At 36.1% G+C, this 24,297-nt stretch overlaps 1 protein-coding gene across 1 annotated transcript in view; it reads left to right on the forward strand.

The window, feature by feature from the left end:
• The window catches only part of LOC118804952 (cytosolic phospholipase A2 gamma-like), a 29,596-nt gene that overhangs the window by 3,531 nt on the left and 1,768 nt on the right, over window positions 1–24,297 (forward strand). Inside the window, exons 2-8 of the mRNA XM_036565543.1 lie at window positions 15,817–15,928; window positions 17,015–17,157; window positions 19,002–19,200; window positions 21,424–21,511; window positions 21,600–21,761; window positions 22,522–22,605; window positions 22,742–22,885. Coding sequence (XP_036421436.1) covers window positions 15,817–15,928; window positions 17,015–17,157; window positions 19,002–19,200; window positions 21,424–21,511; window positions 21,600–21,761; window positions 22,522–22,605; window positions 22,742–22,885 — 932 coding nt within the window. The remainder of the gene's footprint in view (window positions 1–15,816; window positions 15,929–17,014; window positions 17,158–19,001; window positions 19,201–21,423; window positions 21,512–21,599; window positions 21,762–22,521; window positions 22,606–22,741; window positions 22,886–24,297) is intronic.

Consider the following 24,297-nt stretch of genomic DNA (forward strand, 5'->3'; position numbering starts at 1 on the left):
TTATCATACTGTCATGATATGTAATATCTTCTATGTCAATATTAATACTAGGGATGCATCAATACCAATACTGCTATCAGCCAGATACCATGCTCATTTACTCATACATGACCTCATAAAAATGTTCTGATACCAATATCTGATACCAGCTGATACCATGTGACCTAAGCCTAATGTGCACTGCTGCACTAAGGAACAAACAGCTTAATTTGGCAGTGAACAAGGGTCTGCCCACACAGAGAAGTGTTTTCTGTCGGCATGGTAGTCCGACACAAAGGTCACTTAAAACATTGTCTAGCAAAAAGGGGTCAAAAAGTCTACATTTGCAGTATTTATGAGGAATTATGAGGTATAAACATTAATGCACAGATTTTTTTTTCAACTGTCTTTGTAAAATACATTGTAGGGTGACTGTATTTGTCCTACCATGCACCACCTGCTTTAGCTTCAGGGCAGAGTGTTAGCAAAGCTACTCAATTTCTCAGCAAAATCAACTTTTCTTGTTTTCCTGATAATGTATTGTACACTCACACGCTAGAGTGCACACACACACACACACTTACACTTATATGCATGCTCATTACATACATGTCCATGAATTCCTAACTGCTTTTTATTTTCTTAGCCCTCCAAATCAGTCTTTAGCAAATGTTACTGTCCATTACCTGTGAGGGGTCATTCTTGGTCTGCCACAGGCAGGAGTCCTGTCATTCTGCCTGTGGTCAGACCTAGTGCCACCTCTTAGTATTTAATGACAACTGATCACATCTGTGTTGGGGTCTAATTACAGACAGCTTTTTTTTTTTTCATCGAGTGCTCAGACACTGAACTTTCTCGAGCCTTTGGCCAGCCCCACTTATTTAAGCTGTGCAGTAGTTCAGCTCCATACCAGTCTATGACCTTCAAGGCCTGGGTTTGGTCCTAGCATAGGGTGATTCTCAGTTTTTCCTCTTCAGTGTAGTTTAAGCCTTCTTCCCGTTGCTTGGCTTACCATTTTGAGCCTTCCTTTTTTTTTGTCATTTTGTTTTCCCTTCTTTTTTTGTTCTTGTGCTCTGCAAAATAGAGGTCTGCTTCTGTCCCTAATTGGTAATTCACCCAGTAAAGCCTTGGTCTCCCATTGTCAGAGGCCTGGATTCTAATTCTCAGGGTGAACCTCGTTACAAAAGAATGAAAAATAAAACTTAAACTAGCTCTGAACGAATCTCACTGAATCTACAGAGGAGATGATAAAGTTGCCTTTGCTTGCAAATGTAGCGTCAAATCAGACATTTGATTAACTGACATTGTAACACTTTACAGTGTGTTTCCTTAGTAACTTAGTAACTATGCAAGAACAAATTATGAACAAATGTAGTCATTATCTGTAACAGATAATGTGATGCTTCATTATTAATAAGCAAACATGAGAAGAAATGACTTCTTCTGCTAGTAATTAACATCAAATAAAGTAAGCATATGGATTGAACAGATCATGAAAATACAGCCTCCTCCATGAATATGGGCACCCCTGGCAAACATGAGCAAAATGGGCTGTAAAAACATTGTTTATTGCTTATCCTTTTGATCTTTCATTCAAAATATTCACAAATATCAGACTTTAATTTGAAATACAGTGATTGAACAAAAACCTAAATCCTATCATGAAATAAATACTTTTCTTAAATCTGAGCTATTAGGAACATTTAAATGATTAGCAAAGACTTCCTGTTTCACTGTGGTATAAATATGGGGTGACGCGCCGGCCAAATTCCATCATTACGAGTAATAGGGATGTTGATACTGGTATCAGTTATTGGGCAGGAACCATGCTCGTTTACTCTGGTATCAATGCATCCCTAATGAGAAAGACCAGAGAATATAGCAGTGATGTGTAACAAAGGGTTGTTGAGCTTCACAAATCAGGAAATGACTACAAGACAAGAGCTAAACTGTTAAAATGCCCATTTCTACTATCAGGGCAATAATAAAGAAGTTTTAAGCAACTGTGAATCATGAATCAATAATCAACATGAATTCATCCAGTATTTACTGTCAAATATGTTTAATGAGAAAAACTAGTAGACCTACTACAATAGTAAGAAATATGAATAGCCACACTAAGCCTTCATGAGAATTCTTAAGATTGAAATCAGTACAAAACGAACTAGCAGATTAATTTGTGATAAATGAATGAAATATCGCTATTTCATTATGAGTAATGGTTTAAGCCTATATGAGTGGACCTATACTAGTTTAGGTTCATTCAGCAATTGCACAAAGCATTAGCTGCAAATAATAAAGTTGCAAATGTCAGATTCAGCATGCTACTTTGTACATGTTTTATACAGGAATAAACAGCCTATGAATGGTGATCTATGGTGTTTTTTCTTTTTATTACTGTTTCTTAATGAGTTTTAGTCTTAGAAATATGGGCTTAAAAACAACTACACAATGCTAAATGAAAAGTTTGTCATCCTAATTCACTTAACCATAGCATGCATAAATCCAATCCAAAACAGAACAAATACAAGATATATAATGTTTAATTTTACCAGCTTCACTGTGTTTGGTAAATATACACAAATTCTGAAACTGAAGCCTGCAACATGATTTTAAAAAGATTGAACAAGGTTCCAGGAAAAGTCTTGTCCATTAAGAGCAAGGGCAGATTGAGGTATACCACAGGGAAAAAAATCCAACAATTTAAGAATAACTTTTCTCAGCAAGCAATTTGCTGCTGTTGGAACAAAACCTTGTATCTCCATTTTTTATGTTTTTCTGTTTTTCTGACATAATTTGAAAATGCCAGTTGCCCTTTACATTGTGTGTAAATTTCATGATGAATGGATCAAAAGAAATGGCCCAGAATGACTAACTCTGGTTCCATTGACTTACACTAAAAGTAAAGTATGTTTTCTGCTTCTCCTGTAAAGTTATCATTTTGAAGATATGAGGTTTTGTTGCAACAACAGCGAATTGCAAGGACATTAAGTATTTCATCTTGCGAGGTGACAAAAACCACAAGTGAATGGCGGTGACCTTCAATGACTCAGACAGCACTGCATTAAAAACCAGTATGATTTTGTGATGGATATCACCCCATAGACCTGGGAATAAATGTTCCAGAAACACTGCCGACTTGGGCTCAAGCTCCTCTCAAACTGACTTTTGCATAACATATTGTGGTCCAACAAGTCAACCTTTTTTCAAGATATTTGGTTTGTGTTCTTTTCTAGGATTTGTGGAAATAATTGATGTCATCATTTTCTCCAGCTCAAAGAAAAAAGGACCATCCAAATTGTTACCAGCACAAAAGCTGGGGTCTCTCATGAGATTGGGGGAGGGGGGGACTAGAGGGTAACTTATATCTGTGTAGGCATCATTATTGCTGAAAGATCTATGCATCACAACATTCGGCACATTGATGTGTAATCAGATCTGCAGTACATATGCTAGCCTGGTCTACCTGCAGTCCAGCTTGTATCCCATTAAAAACATGTGCTATATTATCAAGCTCAAAATAAAACAAAAAAAAAGCCCTGTATGCTTCCACAGCTAAAGACTTGCATGATGGAAAAATTCCATGTTTTCAACCCCAAATGGTTAAGTATTGTTAAAATGAAAAGTTATGCAATACAGTGGTAAACTTTTTTGTAACGTGTTTCAGGCATCAAATTTGGAATGAGTGTATAATTCCAAAGAAGAAAAAAAATAATGTTTATAAGGTCAAATATTTAAGGTTTTCAATGTAATACAGGTCAAACAGAATTTACTACTCACTGCTGTTTTTACTTTTTTGAAATTGAGATTTTTATTTGTTGTTATTATTATTATTATTTAAATTACTTTGGCATGAGGCTTTTACATGAGGTGTTGCTGGGCTCTTCTTACAATTGTTTGTGTTTCAGATTAAGGGAGCTCAGACCAAAAAGTTGCATATGGTCCCAGGTATGAGCTGTTATGCCATGGCACACAGGATTGGTAAATTATTGGAAGAATTATTGGATTTTTTTGCAGACGGTGGTTCAAACTGCTAAAAACTGTTGTTACACCCTCTGAAGAAAAGATAAAACGACTTCTATGTGTTTAAAAACAACACCAAAGCTCCAACAGTGATTCACATGCCTCTTTTCAATTGCATTAATTGTAAAGGTAACTCCAACATACTGAAAATAAATATTCCTACATATAACTGGTTTCACTATAATGCTAGTATGCTTTACTGTGTATATTGTGACAACGGAAATGCAGCAGTGCTCTAAACAGTAAATGTCTGTTTCCTCAGGAGAAATTAAGAAGTAGAGTAAGTCTTTTCAAAAGAGCTACAGAAGTAAGAAGTCTTTTCAAAAGAGCTACAGTCGTGAAATGATCACAGATCCTCTGTAGAAAGCTGGTGAAAACATCAAAAACAACAAGGAGAAACTGCTGGAGGACATTGAAAACACCATTAAAGAGATGAAAACTTCCAACTTGGAAACATCTGTTGAGTGAATTAAAAAACATCAAAAAATGTAAATACTTCAAACAATCAAGCAACAGTCCCCACCAGATGAACAGTTGCAACCTAATGGTCCCTCACAAAACTCCTTTTGAACATATACTTTAAGTGCATTCCTTAGCAACTTAGGACTGTCCAGAGACTAAATCTTCAGAATCAAGTTTCATTTCTTCTGCTCTCTGGCAAATTACTGGCACAAGGCAAATGAGAGACACATTAATCTTTAATCAAATGCTAAATAAAATGACTCTCCTTTATTAAGGAAAATCTGAAAAATAACTCTGAAAAATAAGACTCCCTACAACTTGAGTTATTCTATGATTCTTGAAGTGGAACCCAATTTCATTAATCAAGATTATTGAACTGATCTTTGATCATCTGTAAATATCATTTATTTTCCTAGAAATATAATAATGTTACTAAATCCATATGTTCTTTTGAATCATGTTTTAACCTTACATATCTTTTCTTACGAGTCTTCATGTTTTTTCTTTTGAAGAAGAACAGTGCAAGTAAAGTTTGTAGCTTGTGTGTGTAGCATATGTGCTGCAAACATAACAGAGTTTCTGACATCATATTAAAACAGATATTCAGATAATATACTCAGCATTTATTTTACTCTATCCTGTGTAACTTTTCACTGTTTCACTGTTTAGAAATGCTATAATGTTGTTGAACACAATTCCAAACTTAGTGTTCTTTCTTAAAAGGCAATCTTGTTTCCTTTCTTAGTCATCATTTCTTATTAAGAATTTCTTACATTTCTTACTAATTTCTTTTAGAAGTGTGATTGCTAGAAGTTTCAAGTAGCTTTTTGTAATCATGGTTAGGAATTAGAGTACTATGATAGTCTTTAAGCTGAATAGATTCTTGTACAAGTTCCTATTGAAACAGTAATAATGTTTATATATGAAATTGCATGCTTATTATGTTCCTTTACTTAATGCTATGTAACAATGGTCAGAATCTCTAAGAGAGAGAGAGAGAGAAAGACAGAACAACTATGTGACCAGGATGTAACAAGAAGCCTGCTTTCTTTTTTTGGACTTTAAATAAGCAGATATTAATTTTTAGTTTAAGTTTATGCTCATCGTGTCTTTATTTAGTTCGCTTTTGTTTTCACTCCCTCGGGAATCTTGAAGAAGTTTATTTTCAAGTTTTGTCAATTCATTTTAAAGTTTGACTGGGCAACGATAGGCCTCTTTGACCCTATGCCAGCTCCTTCTCAACTTCAAGGCTTTAAGGTCACACTCTCACACTTCTTTGGCTATATGGTTCAGTCTTGGCTGTGTTACTTTGCCCCCCCCAATCTAAACCAGTGAATCTCATATCTTGGTTTGCTCTGCAGACCTGTTATTCTAATATTTAGTGCCTATAGACCTTTATTTGTAGATACTTTATATATACCTATATAAAGTATCTACAGAATGCACAATCAATGTTTATTAGGAAGTTATGTGAGCTTGTAGAATTCATATGGAGTGTTAATAAAAGGAAGAAATAAGATTTCATTACTCTACACCATTAACAGGTGCAAGAGGCAGCAATTTACTAGATATGAAGATCCACCTTACAATAGGTAACATAAACAAGATTCACTAATGAGCATCAATTTAGGGTTGATAACATTACTAAATGATCATCAACTGAAACCAGCTCACTTGGTTCGCATTGTTCATTGTTCTCTTCAGATCTTACTGTTGTATTTTAAACTTGTCAAGTCCTTACACCTGAGCTCTGTTTTCTTAACGTTCACTGTTACATAACACACATTTACTTCACAAAACATTTCACAATAACTAGCTGTGGTAGAACACTGGATGGTTGGTGAATGAAAAGAATATAACAGTGACAATGGATAACAGTGACAAACAGTGCTCCTATACCACCTTATGACTGTGGTAATGACACTGTGGGTACATCAGCAAAGTCACAATTACACAGGTCCTTCCTCAATACAGGAGAGATAAACAACATGTAGCAAATGGCAAACGTGCACTAATAGTTAGATATCTTACTCTTTTGTTAGTAAGATTGTGTTGGAGAAGAAGGTGTTCCACCCCGGCCTCCTCTGAGAAACTAAAGAGAGTAGAGTTAATTCAGTTCATTGGGTGATAATGTGTATGTGAATAAAGTGAGTATTACAGTTAGTATCATTAAGGCTGGGTTTACATTACCAGGCTGAAGTGACACAAATATGATTTTTTGCTCTAATGTGAGACAGATCTGATGTTTTCATAGCTGTGTAGACACGCAAATCTGATCTTTTCAAATCCAACCTAAGCTACTTTCGTATGTGGTCCTACATTGGATACATATCCGATTCGTAGCCATGTGACCTTAAGATCAGAATTCATGTGCTTTTTTTTCACTGCACATGTGCCATCTTTCAGCCTTACCATGGCATCAGCAACTAACCTGAAGGTAAAGCCAGTAAACAGAAAAAAAACAGTGAAACAGTCATCTTTGTCTCACTCTATTAATGAACAGCTGAGAGTGTTTTAGAGCTAATTATATTCACAGTGAAGGCTCGTTCTGCTGTTTAGTTTTTGCTGTTCATGACGTGACGCTACTGATTAAGATTGCAACGAGTGTTGCTGGTGAGACACAACCAGACACTTTCCTAATCTTCTTTTTCCTGAGATCACGGTTGACTTTATATTCAGTGATGGTGATAGGAGAGGACCAGGGCCAGACGCTTTACTAATCTTCTTTTTCCCGAAATCACAGCTGACTTGCTCTTCAGCGATGGTGATAGGAGAGGACCAGGGTCAGACACTTTCCAAATCTTCTTTTTTTCTGATATCACAGCTGACTTGATGTTCAGTGATGGTGATAAGAGAGTGGTGGTGGTGGGGGTGTTGTACGTGCTAAGAGGGCACAGACATGTTACAGAAGGACTACAGCTAGTATGGGGGATGGGGAAGGGACTTTTGTTGTTCAAATCTAAAATATAATAGTAAAGTATAATAGTAAAATATGTTCAACTGGTTGGAAGTAGGTGTTCTGCTGCTATACCTGAGGCTTTAGTTTATATTAAGAAATGGTCTAAAGTCCAATACAGATGGAAAAACAGTCATTTGAGATTAAATGATGTTCCAGTTTATCCCTGTATTTGCATTTGGTAGCCTTGTTTGTCTTTTCGAGAGCGTACCTGGCCCTTTTGTATGCATCCTGGTCACCTCTCCTATAGGCCTTTCCTTGGATGGCTGTAGTTTTCCCAGATTAACAAAGATCCAAGATTTGCTGTTGTTGTATCTGTAGACAGTCTTTGTTGGGATGCATGTCTCCTAATCAAAGCTTGTATAAGAAACAAGCATCAGCATAGCTATTCAAGTTGTTAGTAGTAGAGTAGTTGTTTGACTATGGCCCAATCAGTCAAGCCAAGCAAACACTCAAATCCTTTACATTACTGTGTAAAAGTCAAACTATCTGTTTGTTTATGTTTATTTAATTTCCAGTAAAAAATGCCATTAAGTTATTATTAGATTCAGTGTCAGAAAAAGCAGGAAACACATTTAAAAGAAAATTACACAAAAGTCTCCAAATGCATAATATCAAATGTACCAGTATTTAACTTGTCCATTCTTTACTTTTGTGCACCTACTGCTACTTTTAACTCTTCCATCCTTCCAAACTTAAAACCAACAAGTAACCGTTGTTCTTCAGTGGTCAGGGCCCCCATGGACCCTCAGAGAGCAGGTACTATTTGGGTGGTGGATCATTCTCAGCACTGCAGTAACACTGATGTGGTTGTGTTGTGTTAGTGTGTGTTGTGCTGGTCTGAGTGGATCAGACACAGCAGTGCTGCTGGAGTTTTTAAACACTGTGTCCACTCACTGTCCACTCTATTAGACATTCCTACCTTATCAGTCCACCTTGTAGATGTAAAGTCAGAGACGGTAGCTCATCTGCTGCTGCCCAGTTTGTGTTGATCATCCTCTAGTCCTTCATCAGTGGTCACAGGATGCTGTTGGCTGTATATTTTTGGTTGGTGGACTATTCTCAGTCCAGCAGTGACACTGAGGTGTTTAAAAACTCCAGCAGCACTGCTGTGTCTGATCCACTCAGACCAGCGCAACACACACTAACACACCACCACCACATCAGTGTTACTGCAGTGCTGAGAATGATCCACCACCCAGATAGTACCTGCTCTGTGAGGGTCCATGGGGGTCCTGACCACTGAAGAACAGGGTAAAAGGGGGCTAACAAAGTATGCAGAGAAACAGATGAACTACAGTCTGTAATTGTAGAACTACAAAGTGCACCTATAGAGTAAGTGGAGCTGATAAAATGGACAAGGAGCGTAGAAACAAGGAGGTGGTCATAATATTATGCCTGATCAGTGTATAAGTGGTATATTGGAAGATATTATAAAGTATGTTTTTTGTGCCACTCCAGTTCTCAATGGGACTGTCAGGACTTTAAGTGGAAAACAGTGCAACATTCTCCACTTTATTTTCAGCCACTCCACTCTGGCCTTGTGCCTGGAATCACCGTTCCTCCACCACTTTCTTCCAAGCCAATGTGTGTCCAATCATATAAATAGGCCAGTGTGGCTGCAATAGAACAAACAAGCTCCTGATTTAATTTCCCTTAAATAACCAGGACCCACTGGTGGGTCAGAAGTTTTACTACACAGAAAGAATAACTCAGACAGTTTGCATTGTAGTACATTTAATAACTGAAAGGCTCAATGTCATTTCTTATATTTACCCCTACCCCTTGTTTTCAAGTGTCACCTTGCCTCTTGGAACTAAGTTACAAGGGGTAGTGGTTGAACTCTTCCCCTATGTAATGGGACAACCCTCAGATAAAAAAGAACATTACTTAATTAGCAGTGCTCTGTAGGCAGCCCTGCTAGTCAGCAGTGATAGCAGAGGAGGGTAAAGTTTGGCAACCTCACTGCTGGTCTTTAGTTAAATTTAGGGAATCATGTGCCTTCAAAGAAAGGGAATGCGACAATTATTTATTATCCCCCACGCCTAATTTTTGAGTTATATGAAGCAAAAATCAGCTACTCGCCAGCTTCTTTTTCAAATTTTCCCATTCCACCTTAAATGGTGCAGTACAACACAGGTGAACACAGCTGATCAATCAATAATCTGCCACCGTTCTAAGAAAGTAATATATGCATTATCATATATTAAGCCACTACATACTGTATCATGTCTTGAAAAGCTAACAATTTTTAAAGCTCACCTGTGCTCACAAATAAGTATACATGAATTGATTACACCACAAATCCTTTAGAAACAATTGCATCAACTGCCTAAACAAAATATGTAAATCTTGTACACAATTCAGACACATTGAGTGGAATAGCAGGTACTTATGTAAATAACCACCTTAAATGATGAAGCAGTTCTGATGCCTGAGGTGCCAGAATGTTACTGCTGCACCATTTGAAGAGGAAGAGAAAATTTAGCTAGCTAGCTACTGAGACATCAGCATACTAATGTTAGCGATTTTTTTATGCTTGTTATGAAGAAGATTAATGAACTATAATACATTAAAACGGCACTGAACTAAGATAATACAATGGTTATTGTAATTTTTAACAGAGAAAATACTCACATTTGTGGGTTTCTTTGGCCACCTTGCAGGTTTTTCTTTTCTCTTAACACTCTGTTTGGAGTGTCCCTCTGAAAAACCTCCATTTGGAGGGTCATGTATTCCTAAGACTTCACCCTATCCCTCTATCTCAACAAAAATCAGGATACCCTAGTCCTAGACGTGAACACGCAAAACAGGTGTAAGGGCTAAGTGGTAGGGGCAAGGGGTGAAATGGGATTAGGCCTAAGTCTTAGTAAGTAATAAGCCTGGGATTTAAAAGGGTTAATCAGTTGGTTTCAGTCTTCGAACAGTTGATCATGTGTGTTCATGTTTGCTCCTGCTTTGCAGAAAAGATTGGACACCGTTGTCTCAAGATTGAGTTCCTTCGCAAAGTAAAGCAATTTCTTTAGCAATACTTACCTGTATTTTGTCTTGTGTTCTTAGAAGTTGAGACAAGATGTCACAATAAGAGAGGAACATTTCAAAGTAACTGCTCAGTGATATCCATATCTTATCTCAAAAAAAGATGGCTTTTTTTTTGGCTTTTCTTTCTGAAGAGATGTATTTGCACCTTCCAAAATATGCACTGGCTCACCACTATTGCTCTCTTTAGATTCCATGACTTTCATCTGCCTCTTCCTCTGTTTGTCCTTTTCCTGCATTCTTGATAGCTTTAGCATTTTATTTTAAAACCAAAAATTCCAAAAAGAGAAGAATGGAGCACAACAGACTGTAGTTTCTATGCTGATAGATGCTAGATTTACTAAGATTTTCCACTGCAGTTCAATAAGTTGCTCGGAACTTCAATAGTTTTTGACCTGATGCTTTTGTACTTCTACTCAAGTTGTTTTTTGGGAAAGTACCTTTACTTGTGTCATTATTTTACCAAAAGGTTAATACTTTAACTTGTGTATTGGTTTACGCTGCTCTACCCACCTATTTTAATGTAAAAAAAGCATATTTAGGTTTTAAAAACACTTACAACCTCTCACTGTTGCACTGATAATTGCGCTCATTGTTGGTTTGAGCTGATGAGAGGTAATGTTCATGTTGGCCTCTGCTGAGGGCTGAGACCACAATACACACCAGAGTGATATCTCTTTTCGGTTATAGAGAGCTTTAAAAGAATATTTTAAAACTCGCTAAGCTAGTGTGTCACCATTTCCAAATTAAAGAAATTAATAAAATATTACATCAACACATTTATTGATAACAGTAAATAAACTGAAAGACAACACTGTGTTGACGAAATGTTTTTTATGTGGAAATTTTGAATCAAGCGAAGTCAATACATTACTGTTTTCCAGCGTAGGCTACATTACCCTGTATAATGATGTTATGTTAGCCTTATTACTAGAGGCCTAAATTTTGAAGATGCCTTATTTATTTTGCTGTTCACTTTTCTCTTCTTTTGGGTGACCAAATCGTAAGATGTACAGACATGAAACAATAGGTGGTACTCCGTCTCAATACTCATTCAGGGTTCTGCTGATTCTCTGACTCATACCAAACAAAAATTGATCAAAGCTAAAAAAAAAAACACAAAAACTAAAGCACTCACCTCTAGAAAAGAAAGATATTTTCCATTTTTTTTGAGAAACGAACTTTTGTGTCAGTCCTTCTTTATCAGATTATCATTGACCTAAACTGCTGGAACTTTCTAAAACGTTTTTGATTTCAGTGAAACTTGATAGACTTGCCCCTCCAAAGATTTTGAGGTAACCTGTCCATTTTGTTGCATTTATGTCAATAGGAGTGCTAAATACACTAGGTAGCTGTTTCTCCACATCAGTATGTCCAGTCAAGCTGATATTTTACAAAATCCATCTTTGAGCTATGAAATATAGTGATGACCTGATTATTTAAAAATTGTTTCCATCAGCTAAATAAATTCCTGTAGGTATTTAACAGGCTTTTAACATTCATCAAGAAAAATCACAAATCATCATGAAACTTCAATATAAGTATGATATGTAGGGATTCTGAGTTAACCCATGAAGTGTCATTTGAAGCTACAAGTTATATTTTAAACAAGTATATCTTGTACATCTTAAATATATCTCTCGTGCACACTTTAAAACCAGATTCAAATAATGCAATTTAGTAATAACTTTGCAATTGACTTCATTTTTTTTTTTCTGAGCATTCTGCTGTACCTGACCTCAATAATGCTCTTCGGGCTGAATGCAATCAAATCCTCACAGCAATGTTCCAACATCTAATGTAAAGCTTTCTCAGAAGAGAAGAGCAGAGGCTGTTACTGCAGCAAAAAAGTGGACAATTCTCTATTGATACCATTCATTTCAAAGGAACATTGGATGAGCAGGTGTGCACATACTTTTGGACACATTGTATATCTTTGGTCACCATAAAGATTTTCATAATTTACCAGTTGGCGTTTCTCTCTTTGAACAGGGCACACATTTGAGACTGTGCAGCTTCTTCTTAAATGAAGGCAAATGCAACATCCTCTTCTAAGCCCTGTTTCTTCTTTAATCCAAAGCAATGAAGAACCTTACATACCTTACTTGTTTGTTTTATGGGTAGCATCAACAAACATTATGTTTGGATTTTTTATGCCTGGATCATGCCTGGATAAAAGTAATTTCAACACTTTCACAGCTTGTGTTTCTGTGGTATTACTTACCTGTTTCTCAGCTTCCAGATAAACCTGAATATATCTTGAAGTCTATATATCGGTTTGGCATGCAAATAAAGCAGGACTCGGCATGCCCATACAACACTCTGCACACACAAACACACATCTAAATCTAAGATAACTAAGTGGTATTTCGTTTACATGGAGAACCATCATAACTTTTTTAACTTCAAAGATCCGCTTTCTACTACGTCACATGCTCACAAACACAACCCTTCTATTTATTCTTCAAGGTTTTCTCAGAGGTTTTATGTGGACTTTAGCATCTGAATGTGAAGGTATGTATGTACTTTCCATTAGCTACTTTCTACCAGTAGCCCTCTTATAAATACCTATTAGCTACATACAGTAATTACTGGAAAATTTCTACTGTATGAAAGTGTTCAGTACAGTTTATATATTTACTTAATTTGCAAGTAACTTCATTCATATACGTACTGTCATATGCAAAAAAAGTTTCTCAATATGCTGATTAAATGAAAATAAAACAGCAAAATGTTACAGATAGCAAAAAATATGCATGACTAAATAATAAAAAAATAAATAAAAGAACAAGTAGTCTGTTCAATAAAAACTGAAGAAGAATTAAAACAAAAAAACAGAAGAATTAATAAAGTATGAAAAATACAGGCTTATACACAAAATTAAAAAACAAAACTAAAAAAACTGTAAGTACTAATTGAATGCTAATTTGAATAAATAAGTATTCAGTTGATTTTTGAAACTAGTAACAGAAAGTACCTGATCAATATTAACAAACAAAGAGTTGCAAGTTTTGTGAAAATAATAGCAGATAGTTGCTTCAGTGTTTTTGTTCTTCCTTTGAATATTCATAAAGACAGCTTTTAACAGTTTCACTCCCACTGGAACACAATCTGTCAAGCATTTTGAAAAAGATGGGGGTGCTACCCATTAACAGCTTTTAAAAACTAGCAAAAAACATTCCAATCAGAACAAAACTGTTAGATGCTGTACATTCAACAGAAGCACAAAAACACTGAAGCAACCTTTGGCTGTAATTCACACAAGATTTGGAACTCTTTGCTTGTTAATACTGATCAGGTACTTTCTTTTATTAGTTTTAAAAATCAGCTGAAAACTTATTTATTCAAATTATCATTTCAGTAATAATTGCTGTTTTTATTCTACCATTAGTCTTTTTTAGATGTTTTGTATAAATTAAGTTATATGCAGGTTTTTGTGTTGATGCCAAAAAAAAGGATGCCAACAATATTAATTAATGACTGGATTGCCAAGTGTTTTTTTCATCACATGCTTCTCACATTTGCTCCTTTCATACCATTTTTTTTACAGATGGACCAGATCAGAAGCTGTGAAAGGTATTTGTGCCCACTTTTACAATTATTTGGTTACAATTTACATTAAGGATCACAAATTAGTTGAAAATGTTATGCTAATAAGTAATTTTATACTCAAGTTATGTATTAGTTAACAGCCTATTAAGCATTAGTTATTACTTAGCTATTCTTAAGTACTTAGTAATTAGTAGTTTAGTCTGTTATTAGTTCATAGCTTAATTACTCATAGACTGTGTACTAACTGCTGCTAATTATATCGTTAATGAACTGATACGTGTTTACTCATAAAAAATAACATAGGAACTAACTAGTACTTATAATTTCAGCCCATTTCACATCAGATGTGACATGCGCATGTGGTAATCTGGAACCACTCCATGATGCTTGTGATTTCACACTGAACATGACACATGTGTTTCTGTTTAATGCTTAAAAAATCTTTATGTAGATCATATAAAAAGATCAACAATAAAAACCTACAAAAGGGATTTCTGTCACCCTGTCAAAGATTTACAGCTCTTTTTGTTCAGTTGTGTATTAGCCTCAATTGTATATTACAGCATAAACACTGCATTTATTTACTGTTTCTGCCTAGAAACTACTAGCATGCTGTGCGCAGCGTGCATCAAATATAGACTCAAAATGCATTTTTGTACTTCACACACATTACTGTGTGATGCGCAAGGCCGGTGCAGAAGACTACACTGATTAATATAGGATCATATTGTGCACATTGTGTGGCATGGTTACCACATCTGGTGTGAAATGGCCTTTAGTCCTGTTAATTATCTGTTAATTAAGCTACTGGTTGATTGTTTTAATTAATAACTATTTTGTGTAAAGTTCTCATTTTTACTACTAATTATCATACAAACTCATGATCTTGTTTTGACAAGTTATTGATATCTTCATTTCTCTACTAGTGTTTATGTCCCCTCAAAGATCAATCTGTACATTAATTATCGGATAATAAATGGCACCAACAGAGGCAAAGCCAAGGGGTGGCCAGGGATGGCCAGTTCTACCTGACCATGAAGTATAGCCACCCCTCTGGCCACCCCAGCTAGGGAAAGTGAGACCGTCAGCCATCATCAGTAAAGTAGTCACTAGAAAAAAAGTTTTTTTACCTAGCCTGTTTAAATTGGTTGTTCCCAGTCATTTGCAGGAGTCAGGTACATCTGCTTTAAGTAATTAGCATAACTTGCTATGATAGTTAATTTTGCTGAGCAAACAGGTGAGTGAATGTGCACTACACTATGAAGCAGGCTATGTGATGATGAGTTAAGTGGCAAAAATTAGTCAACTATAATAATTTATTATGCTAATTACTCTTTACAGCTGAATGTCTACATTAGTTTTAGGCTAGATTCCATCCATGGAATAAATGTGTGCTAAAGCTATGTTAGCCTTTTCTCCCATTAGGTTCCCTTATACAGTGTACAGTGCAGTCTGGCCAGTTTTCTAATCAACAGACTCATGTATAACCTGTATAGACTGTAGCGAGAGCAGCCTAAAGGAACAACTTCTAATTATTAAATGATTAATCTTTAATTTGCGACCCTTTATGTAATTGTTTCAGTTTGTGAATTTTGGAGACAAACTAGTTATGAAGAATTATCAAGTGTAACTCTTGAGGTAGCTGCTGGGTAATTTCACTTTTTTCCAGTTTTTGTTGTGATGCAAATATTTGTGTAATTATCTGTCCACCTGTCCATAGTTAGACTCAAGCCCTGGCACATGCAGATATTACGGATGAATGAAAGGCATTGATTGTTTTACCTTTTCCTGTGTGATGTGTGTAGTAGTAAGGTGAGAATTGGTCACTCTCTGAATGAAGCAGAGAGGCAGCATGTGATCAGAAGAAGAAAGACTGTTCTACAATGCCTACAGAAGCACAACATACACTGCAGTTTGGTAAATAAGATATAAATCTTCTATTTGCTATATCGTACTACACTACGATGTGCTATGCTATTATGGGTTTTGCTACACTGGTAGACTTGCTTACAAGCCTGTATGTCACACTCAGCACTTAGCAACTGTTTGCTGTCTGTCCTGTCTGTTTGCTTAAAAGAGGAAATCCACAACAAGTGATGGATAATCCAGCAAAACAGTAGCCACGTTTACATGTAGCCTGATAATCTGTTAATAATCTGACAAATAGCTTAATCGGAATAGAATGCGTCCATGTGTACACCAGAGACCAGTCAGATTGAGGCCATTCGGAATACAATTTCTATCCGATTGAACGAGGTGGGCAATCATGTAAATAATCTGTCAAATAGAAGAATAATAACTATGTGAATGCCTGTATCTGATTACATTCACAATGGAAAAGTTTAAATACATTCTGCGCATGTGCGTTCATGTCATAGCAAAAGCTTATAATGCTCAACTTTCTTCAATCTTTTCTTCAATCTGAAGAACACTTTCACAATGCAAAGAAAACTTTAATCATGCAAAGGGTTTTTTGAGTGTTTATGGCTCTATATAGAACCATTTTCTTTACTGAAGAACCCTTGAAGAACCATCACTTTTAAAAGTGTACTTTATGTTTTAAAGCAGTGAAACTGCTGTCAAATAAGCTTGTTTAAAGATGAATTCCACTGTTTTATTAAAATTTCTGCATAATTGTTAAATTGTAGACAAAGTCAGTCAAAGTGGTTTGATGTGAAATGCTCTGTTTTAGAGAAACTTACTTCATTAGAATTAGGAGGGATGGATACAAAACTGCGGGGTAGAGGGTAGCAGGATCCTGGAGTGGAAGAAATGACGCCACAGGATGGAATCTGGATTAGGCACACACAAAATACACAGGTCTAGGTGAAAAAACAACACAGGACATAACAAGAAGTAGTAAGTTTCTCTTGAATAAAGAATTTCATATCAGAGCACTCTGAATGGCTTTTTTACACTCCAAAGAGTGAATTATGTAGAACTTCAGAAAAATCAGTGGAATTCACCTTTAAAATGTTTAGGGTTTGTGTTTCAATGATGCAGGATGAGGTGCCTAACATTGCAGTGCTGGGCTCTGGTGGTGGTTTGAGAGCTATGGTTGCTCTGCTGGGATCACTAAGTGAGCTGAAAGACCAGGAACTGCTGGACTGCATCATGTACCTGAGTGGAGTTTCAGGATCTACCTGGTACTGACACAGAACAAATCATTCTTTTAGGCTAAGTCAATTTGTTTGTTTTGCACACACACACACACACACACACACACACACACACACACACACACCCACCCACACACACACACACACACACACTTATAAATGAAGAATATTATGAAGTCTAGTTATGAGGTCAGTAGAAAAATAAATACATATGTGTATAAAAAAAGTATCTTACATTCTGAACATGACACATACTTAAATCTCAAGCAAACAAGACAATCTTCATTCAAAACAAACATGTCTGAAGAATTAATACATAAACATAAATACAGTAAAGAGAAACAAAAGGTTGTTGTTTTCAAAAAGATTGTTAATATTTTTGGATTTAAAGTCAAATTTGGTTTCAGACTTGTTCAATTTCAACAGAAGCACACTCGATTTAACTTAATCAAGGATTGATTAGCCAGATATTGGATGATCATTACAAATAATACTGCTATGAGGAGAGGTTTGGAAAGGGTTAAACAAACACACTGACGTATATAAAATCTAGAGGTGAACTGTGACTATTACAGCTAGACATTCGTGTCAGGCCTTAAATGTCAAAACTGAGCCAAAAACATGAGGAAAAAAACATCTTTATAATAATGATAACTTCTGCTAGTACCCCTATGTGTTCCTAATAGTTTGTTACCATTAAGCTAATGGCATTTTGCAGTTTTACAGCTCTTGCCACTGTTTTCCATTTCTAACAATCCAAACATTTTGCATAATCCTGTCATTGAGATGTAAACAAAGGTATTCATAGTGGTTTGATGTGAGATGGTTCATTGTAGAGAAACGTATAGACTTCACCTCTCAGTGCCCTACATGTATTACTTTGCCATGAATGGATTAAAATAAATAGATTGACAAGATGTTTTAGGCCAAAATTTTTATCATAAAACTACCATAAAGCAAGTGTAATAACTTTCTTTGAGGAAGCTTTTAAACTCTTCAGACATCTGCTTTCTGTCACCTCCACTGTGAACAATTCTGACTCAGTAAGTTTCTCTATTATGGAGCACTTCACATCAAACCACTCTGAATGACTTTGTTTGCATTTTAACCATTTAATTATGTATAAGTTTTGAAAAACTGGTGGAGTTCCCCTTTAACAATGAAACAGGAGTGGTACCGTAATACTTGCAGAGTTCAAATGCAAGCATGAATCTATTCAATAAAAATTAACTAAAATTACAGACACACATTTTTAGTTCCTAGAAATTCTATGAAGGCCTAAAGGCCCTTAGTTCCCCACTGATAAAATTACTACTTCCTGTATTCATGATTAGGGCTGCATCTATTGAATATTTTCACTTTTGAATGCTCTGTTGAATGTTCTCTCAAATATTCAAATATTGTTTAAGAATAAGAAACGCTTAAGACATGTTTCACTTTTCAAATTTAAATAATTTTCTTTTTATTATTACTATAATTGTTATTTCATGTACAGTGATGTTAAATATAAAACAGCTATTTTCACAGAAGGGATTCTGCCCAATCTGGCAACACTTGTTGCTGGTGCTATCTGAATGTGTCAGTGTTGAGTGGTGCAGGAGAATGGAGGAAACAGTATGTTCTTAACCATCATCTTAAAAAATGAAACCACTGTGCTGTACTGTAAATGTTACATCAATGTAATGGATCTTTTACTTTTCATTTTGACTCTTTTTTCGCAAGTCACTGTTTAATCACATTCTCTTGTGCACATTGCATTTCACTCTTTTCGCTGTAATCATTGCATTTCAGTGAGACACATGCACTTGATAGTACCGTGTGGTGGAATGTTGTTATACTAAAATACTGCCTTGTCCATCTGTTCTCTGAAGGTGCATGACGTCATTATATAAAGAAGCAGACTGGTCCACCAAACTGGACACTGTGAAAAATAACATTGTCCAAAGGCTTGCTAACGGCAAAGTCAACTGGCTTGACAAGTATTACAAACTGAAGAAATACTTGGAACATGACAACTTCAGTCTGACTGATGTGTGGGCAGTGCTGCTCGTGTCTTACTTGGTGAAAGAGGTAAGAATGGTGAATAATTTAGGCCTTCCGTCATACTTTCATCAAATCCACACAAATCTACAGACACAGTTTAAAGAAATAGTTTGATATATTTCATTTTCACCACTACACTAGAACACTGTAATTTCAATTATAATGTATTCTAATCTATAAAATGTAATGAAAATGTGTATTTATTTACATGATTATCACTCTTCTGTATTTTGTGCATAACTATTTTTATTTTCCTTATCCGCCTTATTTTTCACATGAACAATGTGTTTTGAGGTTGTGGCTGAAAATATACAGTTGGGAAATCAAAGTGTCATTCGTTACTGTTTTAGTGATGCCAAAGAATGTGCTAACCGGCTAACAGGCTAATGCTACAATAATAAAAGATAGACTTCAAATTCAAAAAAGGAGAATGTTAGAATGTTACATACATGCCTGTTATGATCTGTCTGCGGTTAAACTAGCACTGACATCAAAATTCAATATAGCACTGAGCTGCTTGGCACTAACATATAACCCCGTTTGCAAAACAGTTGAGATGCTGTGCAAAATGTAAATAAAAACAGAAAGCAATGACATGCAAATCATTTAAATCCTAAATTTAATTGAGGGTTTAATTTCATTGAATGAAAGACAACATAACAAATGTTGAAACTGAGAAATTTTATTGTGTTTTGTTTTTGAATTTGATGCCAGCAACACAAAAAAAAGTTGGGACAGGGGCAACAAAACACAAAAAAAACACCTGGTGGAACATGTTAAAGCTAACTAGGTTAACTGCCAACAGGTCAGTAACATGACTGTGTATAAAAAGAGCACCAACAATTAATATTGGCTGGCTGTGATCTTTGGGCCATCAGGTGGCACAGCGTTGAAAACAGACATGATTCTGTAGAGGAAATCACTGCATGGGATGAAAACTGTCTATTCGTTGCTGCATCCACAAACGCAAGGTAAAACTCTATCATGCAAAGAAGAAACAATATGTAAACAGAATCCAGAAACGCCGCCACCTTCTCTGAGCCCAAACTCGTTTAAGGTGGACTAAGGCAAAGCGGAAAAGTGTCCTGTGGTCCAACAAATCAAAATTTTAAATTCTTTTTGGAAGTCATGGACACTGTGTCCTCCAGGCTAAAGAGGAGAGGAACCATCCAGCTTGTCTGATGGTCTGGGGGTGCATTAGTGCACATGGCATGAGTGACTTGCACATTTGTAAAGGCACCAATAATGCTAATTAATATATATACAGGTTTGGAGAAACATATGCTGCCATCGAGATGACGTCTTTTTCAGGGAGGGCCTTGTTTATTTCAGCAATACAGTGCCATTCTGGACATATTACAACAGCATGGTTCCATAGTAAAATGTGCTAAACTGGTATCCCTGCAGACCAGACCTGTAACTCATTGAAAACATTTGGCACATGTAATAAAACATATGACAAAGGAGACCCCAAACTGTTGAGCAGCTGAAATTCTATAGCAAGCCAGAATGGGAAAACATTTCACTTTTAAAACTACAGAGTGCACAATCATGCTACTGTCCCAACTTTTTTTGGAATGTGTTTCTGGCATAAAATTCAAAATAGGCATATATTTTTTAAAAACAGGAACATTTCTCAGTTTCAACATTTGTTGTGCTGGCTTTATACTATATATAGCTTTTAATTAAATATAGGGTTTAAATGATCTGTACATCATTGCATTCTGTTTTATTTACATTTTGCACAGCATTTGGAAATGGGATTATATCATGTTAGCATGTTAGAAGCATTTAACGTTTTGCCTGTTTCCGCTGAAGTTCTGGTCACTCATCACAGGGTAAGGGAATATATATATATATATATATATATATATATATATATATATATATATATATATTCATTTAACAGCAAAAAAAAAAGTTTTAGAATTTTGAAGGATTTCTTAGTGAGTATTCAAATTTAAACAAATTTGTTACACTGAGTATGTTAAGGCTGTCACTAAGAAAGGTCACTTTTTGAGTCTTATTTCTTCCATTGAATCTCAGTCAACTCTCAGGTGGATGTGATGTATTCATTAGAGGCTTTATTCACTATATGTAATAATTACTAGTGGATTTTTTTTACTAGTGAAATTTCCACATGTGCAAACTGAATTTCTGAGATCACAAAAAATGAAAATAAAAGCTAAAATGCTTTTATTTAGCTTACACTAACATACAAAAACACAGAAGTTTGTTTTTTATCTACAGATAGATGAAAACACTCTCACAAAGCAGAGGGGCAAGTGCACCAATGACCCGTATCCCATTTACACTGTGATTGACAAGCAGCGTAAACATGATGAATTAACAAAAGGTAATTTTCATATATCTTATATATCTTATGTATGGACGGGTGTGTTTGTATGATAAAATGGAAACCTCACAGAGTAATTCCTGTTTTTCAGATGTCTGGTTTGAGATCACTCCAGATGAGTCAGGTTATTCTCTCTCTGGAGCCTTTGTGGATTCTTCCTGTTTGGGAAGTCAGTTTGAGAATGGAAAGAAGATTACAGACCAGCCTGAGATGGACATGCTGTACCTACAAGGTAACATTATGTGTTTTAAAAAAATCCTGTAACAAATTAGCGTGAAAACATCAATAACACTGATATCAGTAAAAATTACAATAAGAATCCAAATTATGATGCTTCAGATGGATTACTGACAAGGCCAGTGGGGCCACTGCCGAGGGACTTCTTACTGCCAGGGTTGTGATGTCTGACAAGGCTGAAGGTGGCTCAAAGATGGTCCACTGCAGATACAAAATTTAGATAAACAAATTGGCCTTGAAAATATTGTGACTAAATAAATGAAATAATGAAATAGTCCATACCCTGCCAATAATTAACATAATTAAAAGCCCACTAACACTAAAAAAGTGCAGAAAAACAATAGGCTGTTGCATATTAATTAAGAATTAATACATTTTTGAACAATTTTAACACAGTATTTTTTTTTCTTTTCAAATATAAACAAACAAAATAATTTGTTGAACTAATTAAATTAATTTAAGCTATTTATTTTATTTATTTATATATTTCATTATTTCTTTTAAATTTGGGGTGAGGGCTTCTCCAAAGAGGCTTCTTCCCAGAAGCCTCTGAGGCCAAAATCCATCCCTGCACTTTTAGCATTCAACAGCCATTGATTGGCTGATTCAGGTGTGTTTTGATCACAGAAGGCACAGAATCAACATGTTACTGGCCAGGGGTCAATGACGTGTGAAATGTGTGTGTTCACTGGTCATAGATGTCAAAGAACCCAGATTTTATCTTATTGGTTATTCTTTTTCATTTCTTTGTACAGGCCTGTGTGGCAGTGCGATTGCGGATTTGGAAGAGGACCTCAAGATAATATTTCAAGAGATCATACATTTCTTTTTTCCGACAAGTAAGAAAGCTGAATGGGTATATTTGTGTTCAAATAAAAAAAATGTTTTTAAGCTGGTTTGGAAGCTTTTGGAAGTCTTCATTTTTTAATGATTCGTTAAATTTATTAATTTATTTATCTTTTTCTCAACCATAAGACACACAGGAAAGGAATGCATCACAAGCATTAGATGTGCAGAAAGGTCGCCAGGTGCTCCCAACCCTTGTGGAACTGAACCTTTGTGTGTTAAGACAAGAGGATCCCACAGTTAAACTCAAAGCCATGGATGACCTACTGAGAGGTTGAGTTCACCTACATATCCCATAAACCTAAGAACACATACATAACCTAAAGCAGGGGTAGGGAACTGAGGGCAAGAGTCCAGCATAATTTGGTGATTTCTCTGCTCTAGCACACTAACCAAACTTGGTAATTTACAGAATCAGGTGTGCTTGAGTAGAAATATCACCAAACTCCGAAATCCAGCCCACTACGAATGGAGTTCAACACCCCTGATCTAAATTCTAACACTGTGTTACAATTGATTTGTTCTTGCAGTATGGAATGACATGTTGAATTACCTCTGCTTTTTAATCATAGTTTACTATGATTACTTATTATATGCCCAGTTTGTAACAATATTAGAAAAGACACATACATCAATATGTTGATTTGTCATCAGAATCAAGTGTCTCCAAGACAGAGCAGCGCAACCTTTCTGCGTGCATTATAGAAGATTTATTGATTGGTGAGTAGTATTTCTTCATTGATACATTTTCAAAACAATCAACTTGATTCAAATCAATCATCATTTGTGCTAAATTAAATAATTTAAAGACCTTTCATTCAGTGGGGCGCTGGTACAAGTGGATCAGACACAAGTGCTGCTGGAGTTTTTAAACACCTCATGAGGACTGAGTATAGTCTACCAACCAAAAACTTTCACCCAACAGTGTCCTGTGGGCAGCATCCTGTGACCACTGATAAAGGACTAGAGCAGTGGTTCCTGGAAGACCCCCTGCCTTGCATATTTTAGTGTTTACCCTGGATAGTGCTGCCACAATCCAACTAATCCACTAATTAACAAACCCTTCCTGAGTTGAAGTGGGTGGGTTTTGAACCCCTCAGTACAGTTCTTTGGGATATGCTTCAGTAGGGTCCTTTGGGAAGTAGTTCAGCAAGGTCCTATGGGATGTGCTTCAGTAAGGTTATGGGGGATGTTCTTCAGTAGGGTTCTATAGGATATGCTTCAGTAGGGTCCTTTGGGAAGTAGTTCAGTAGGGTCCTATGGGATGTTCTTCTGTAGGGTCCTAAGGGTCATGATTCAATAGGGTTATGTGGGATGTTCTTCAGTAGGGTTCTATAGGATATGCCTCAGTAGGGTCCTTTGGGATGGAATGTGCTTCAGTACGGTTATATAGAATGTGCTTCAGTAGGGTTATATGGAATGTGCTTCAGTAAGGTTCTGGGATGTGTCCTTTGGGATGTAGTTCAGTGGGGTTCTATGGAATGCTTCCGTAGGGTTATGTGGGATGTTCTTCAGTAGGGTCTTTTGGGATGTGCTTCAGTAGGGTCTTATGGGATATGCCTCAGTAGGGATCTTTGGGATGTGCTTCAGTGGGGTTATAGGTTATGTGGGATGTGTTTCACTAGGGTTCCACCCCAGGGCAGCAGCTGTTTGAGAAATGCTGGAACAGCATGCCTTGCACCAAC

This window comes from Colossoma macropomum, unplaced genomic scaffold (genome assembly GCF_904425465.1).
Source record: "Colossoma macropomum unplaced genomic scaffold, Colossoma_macropomum, whole genome shotgun sequence".
In the NCBI taxonomy this organism is placed as follows: domain Eukaryota; kingdom Metazoa; phylum Chordata; class Actinopteri; order Characiformes; family Serrasalmidae; genus Colossoma; species Colossoma macropomum.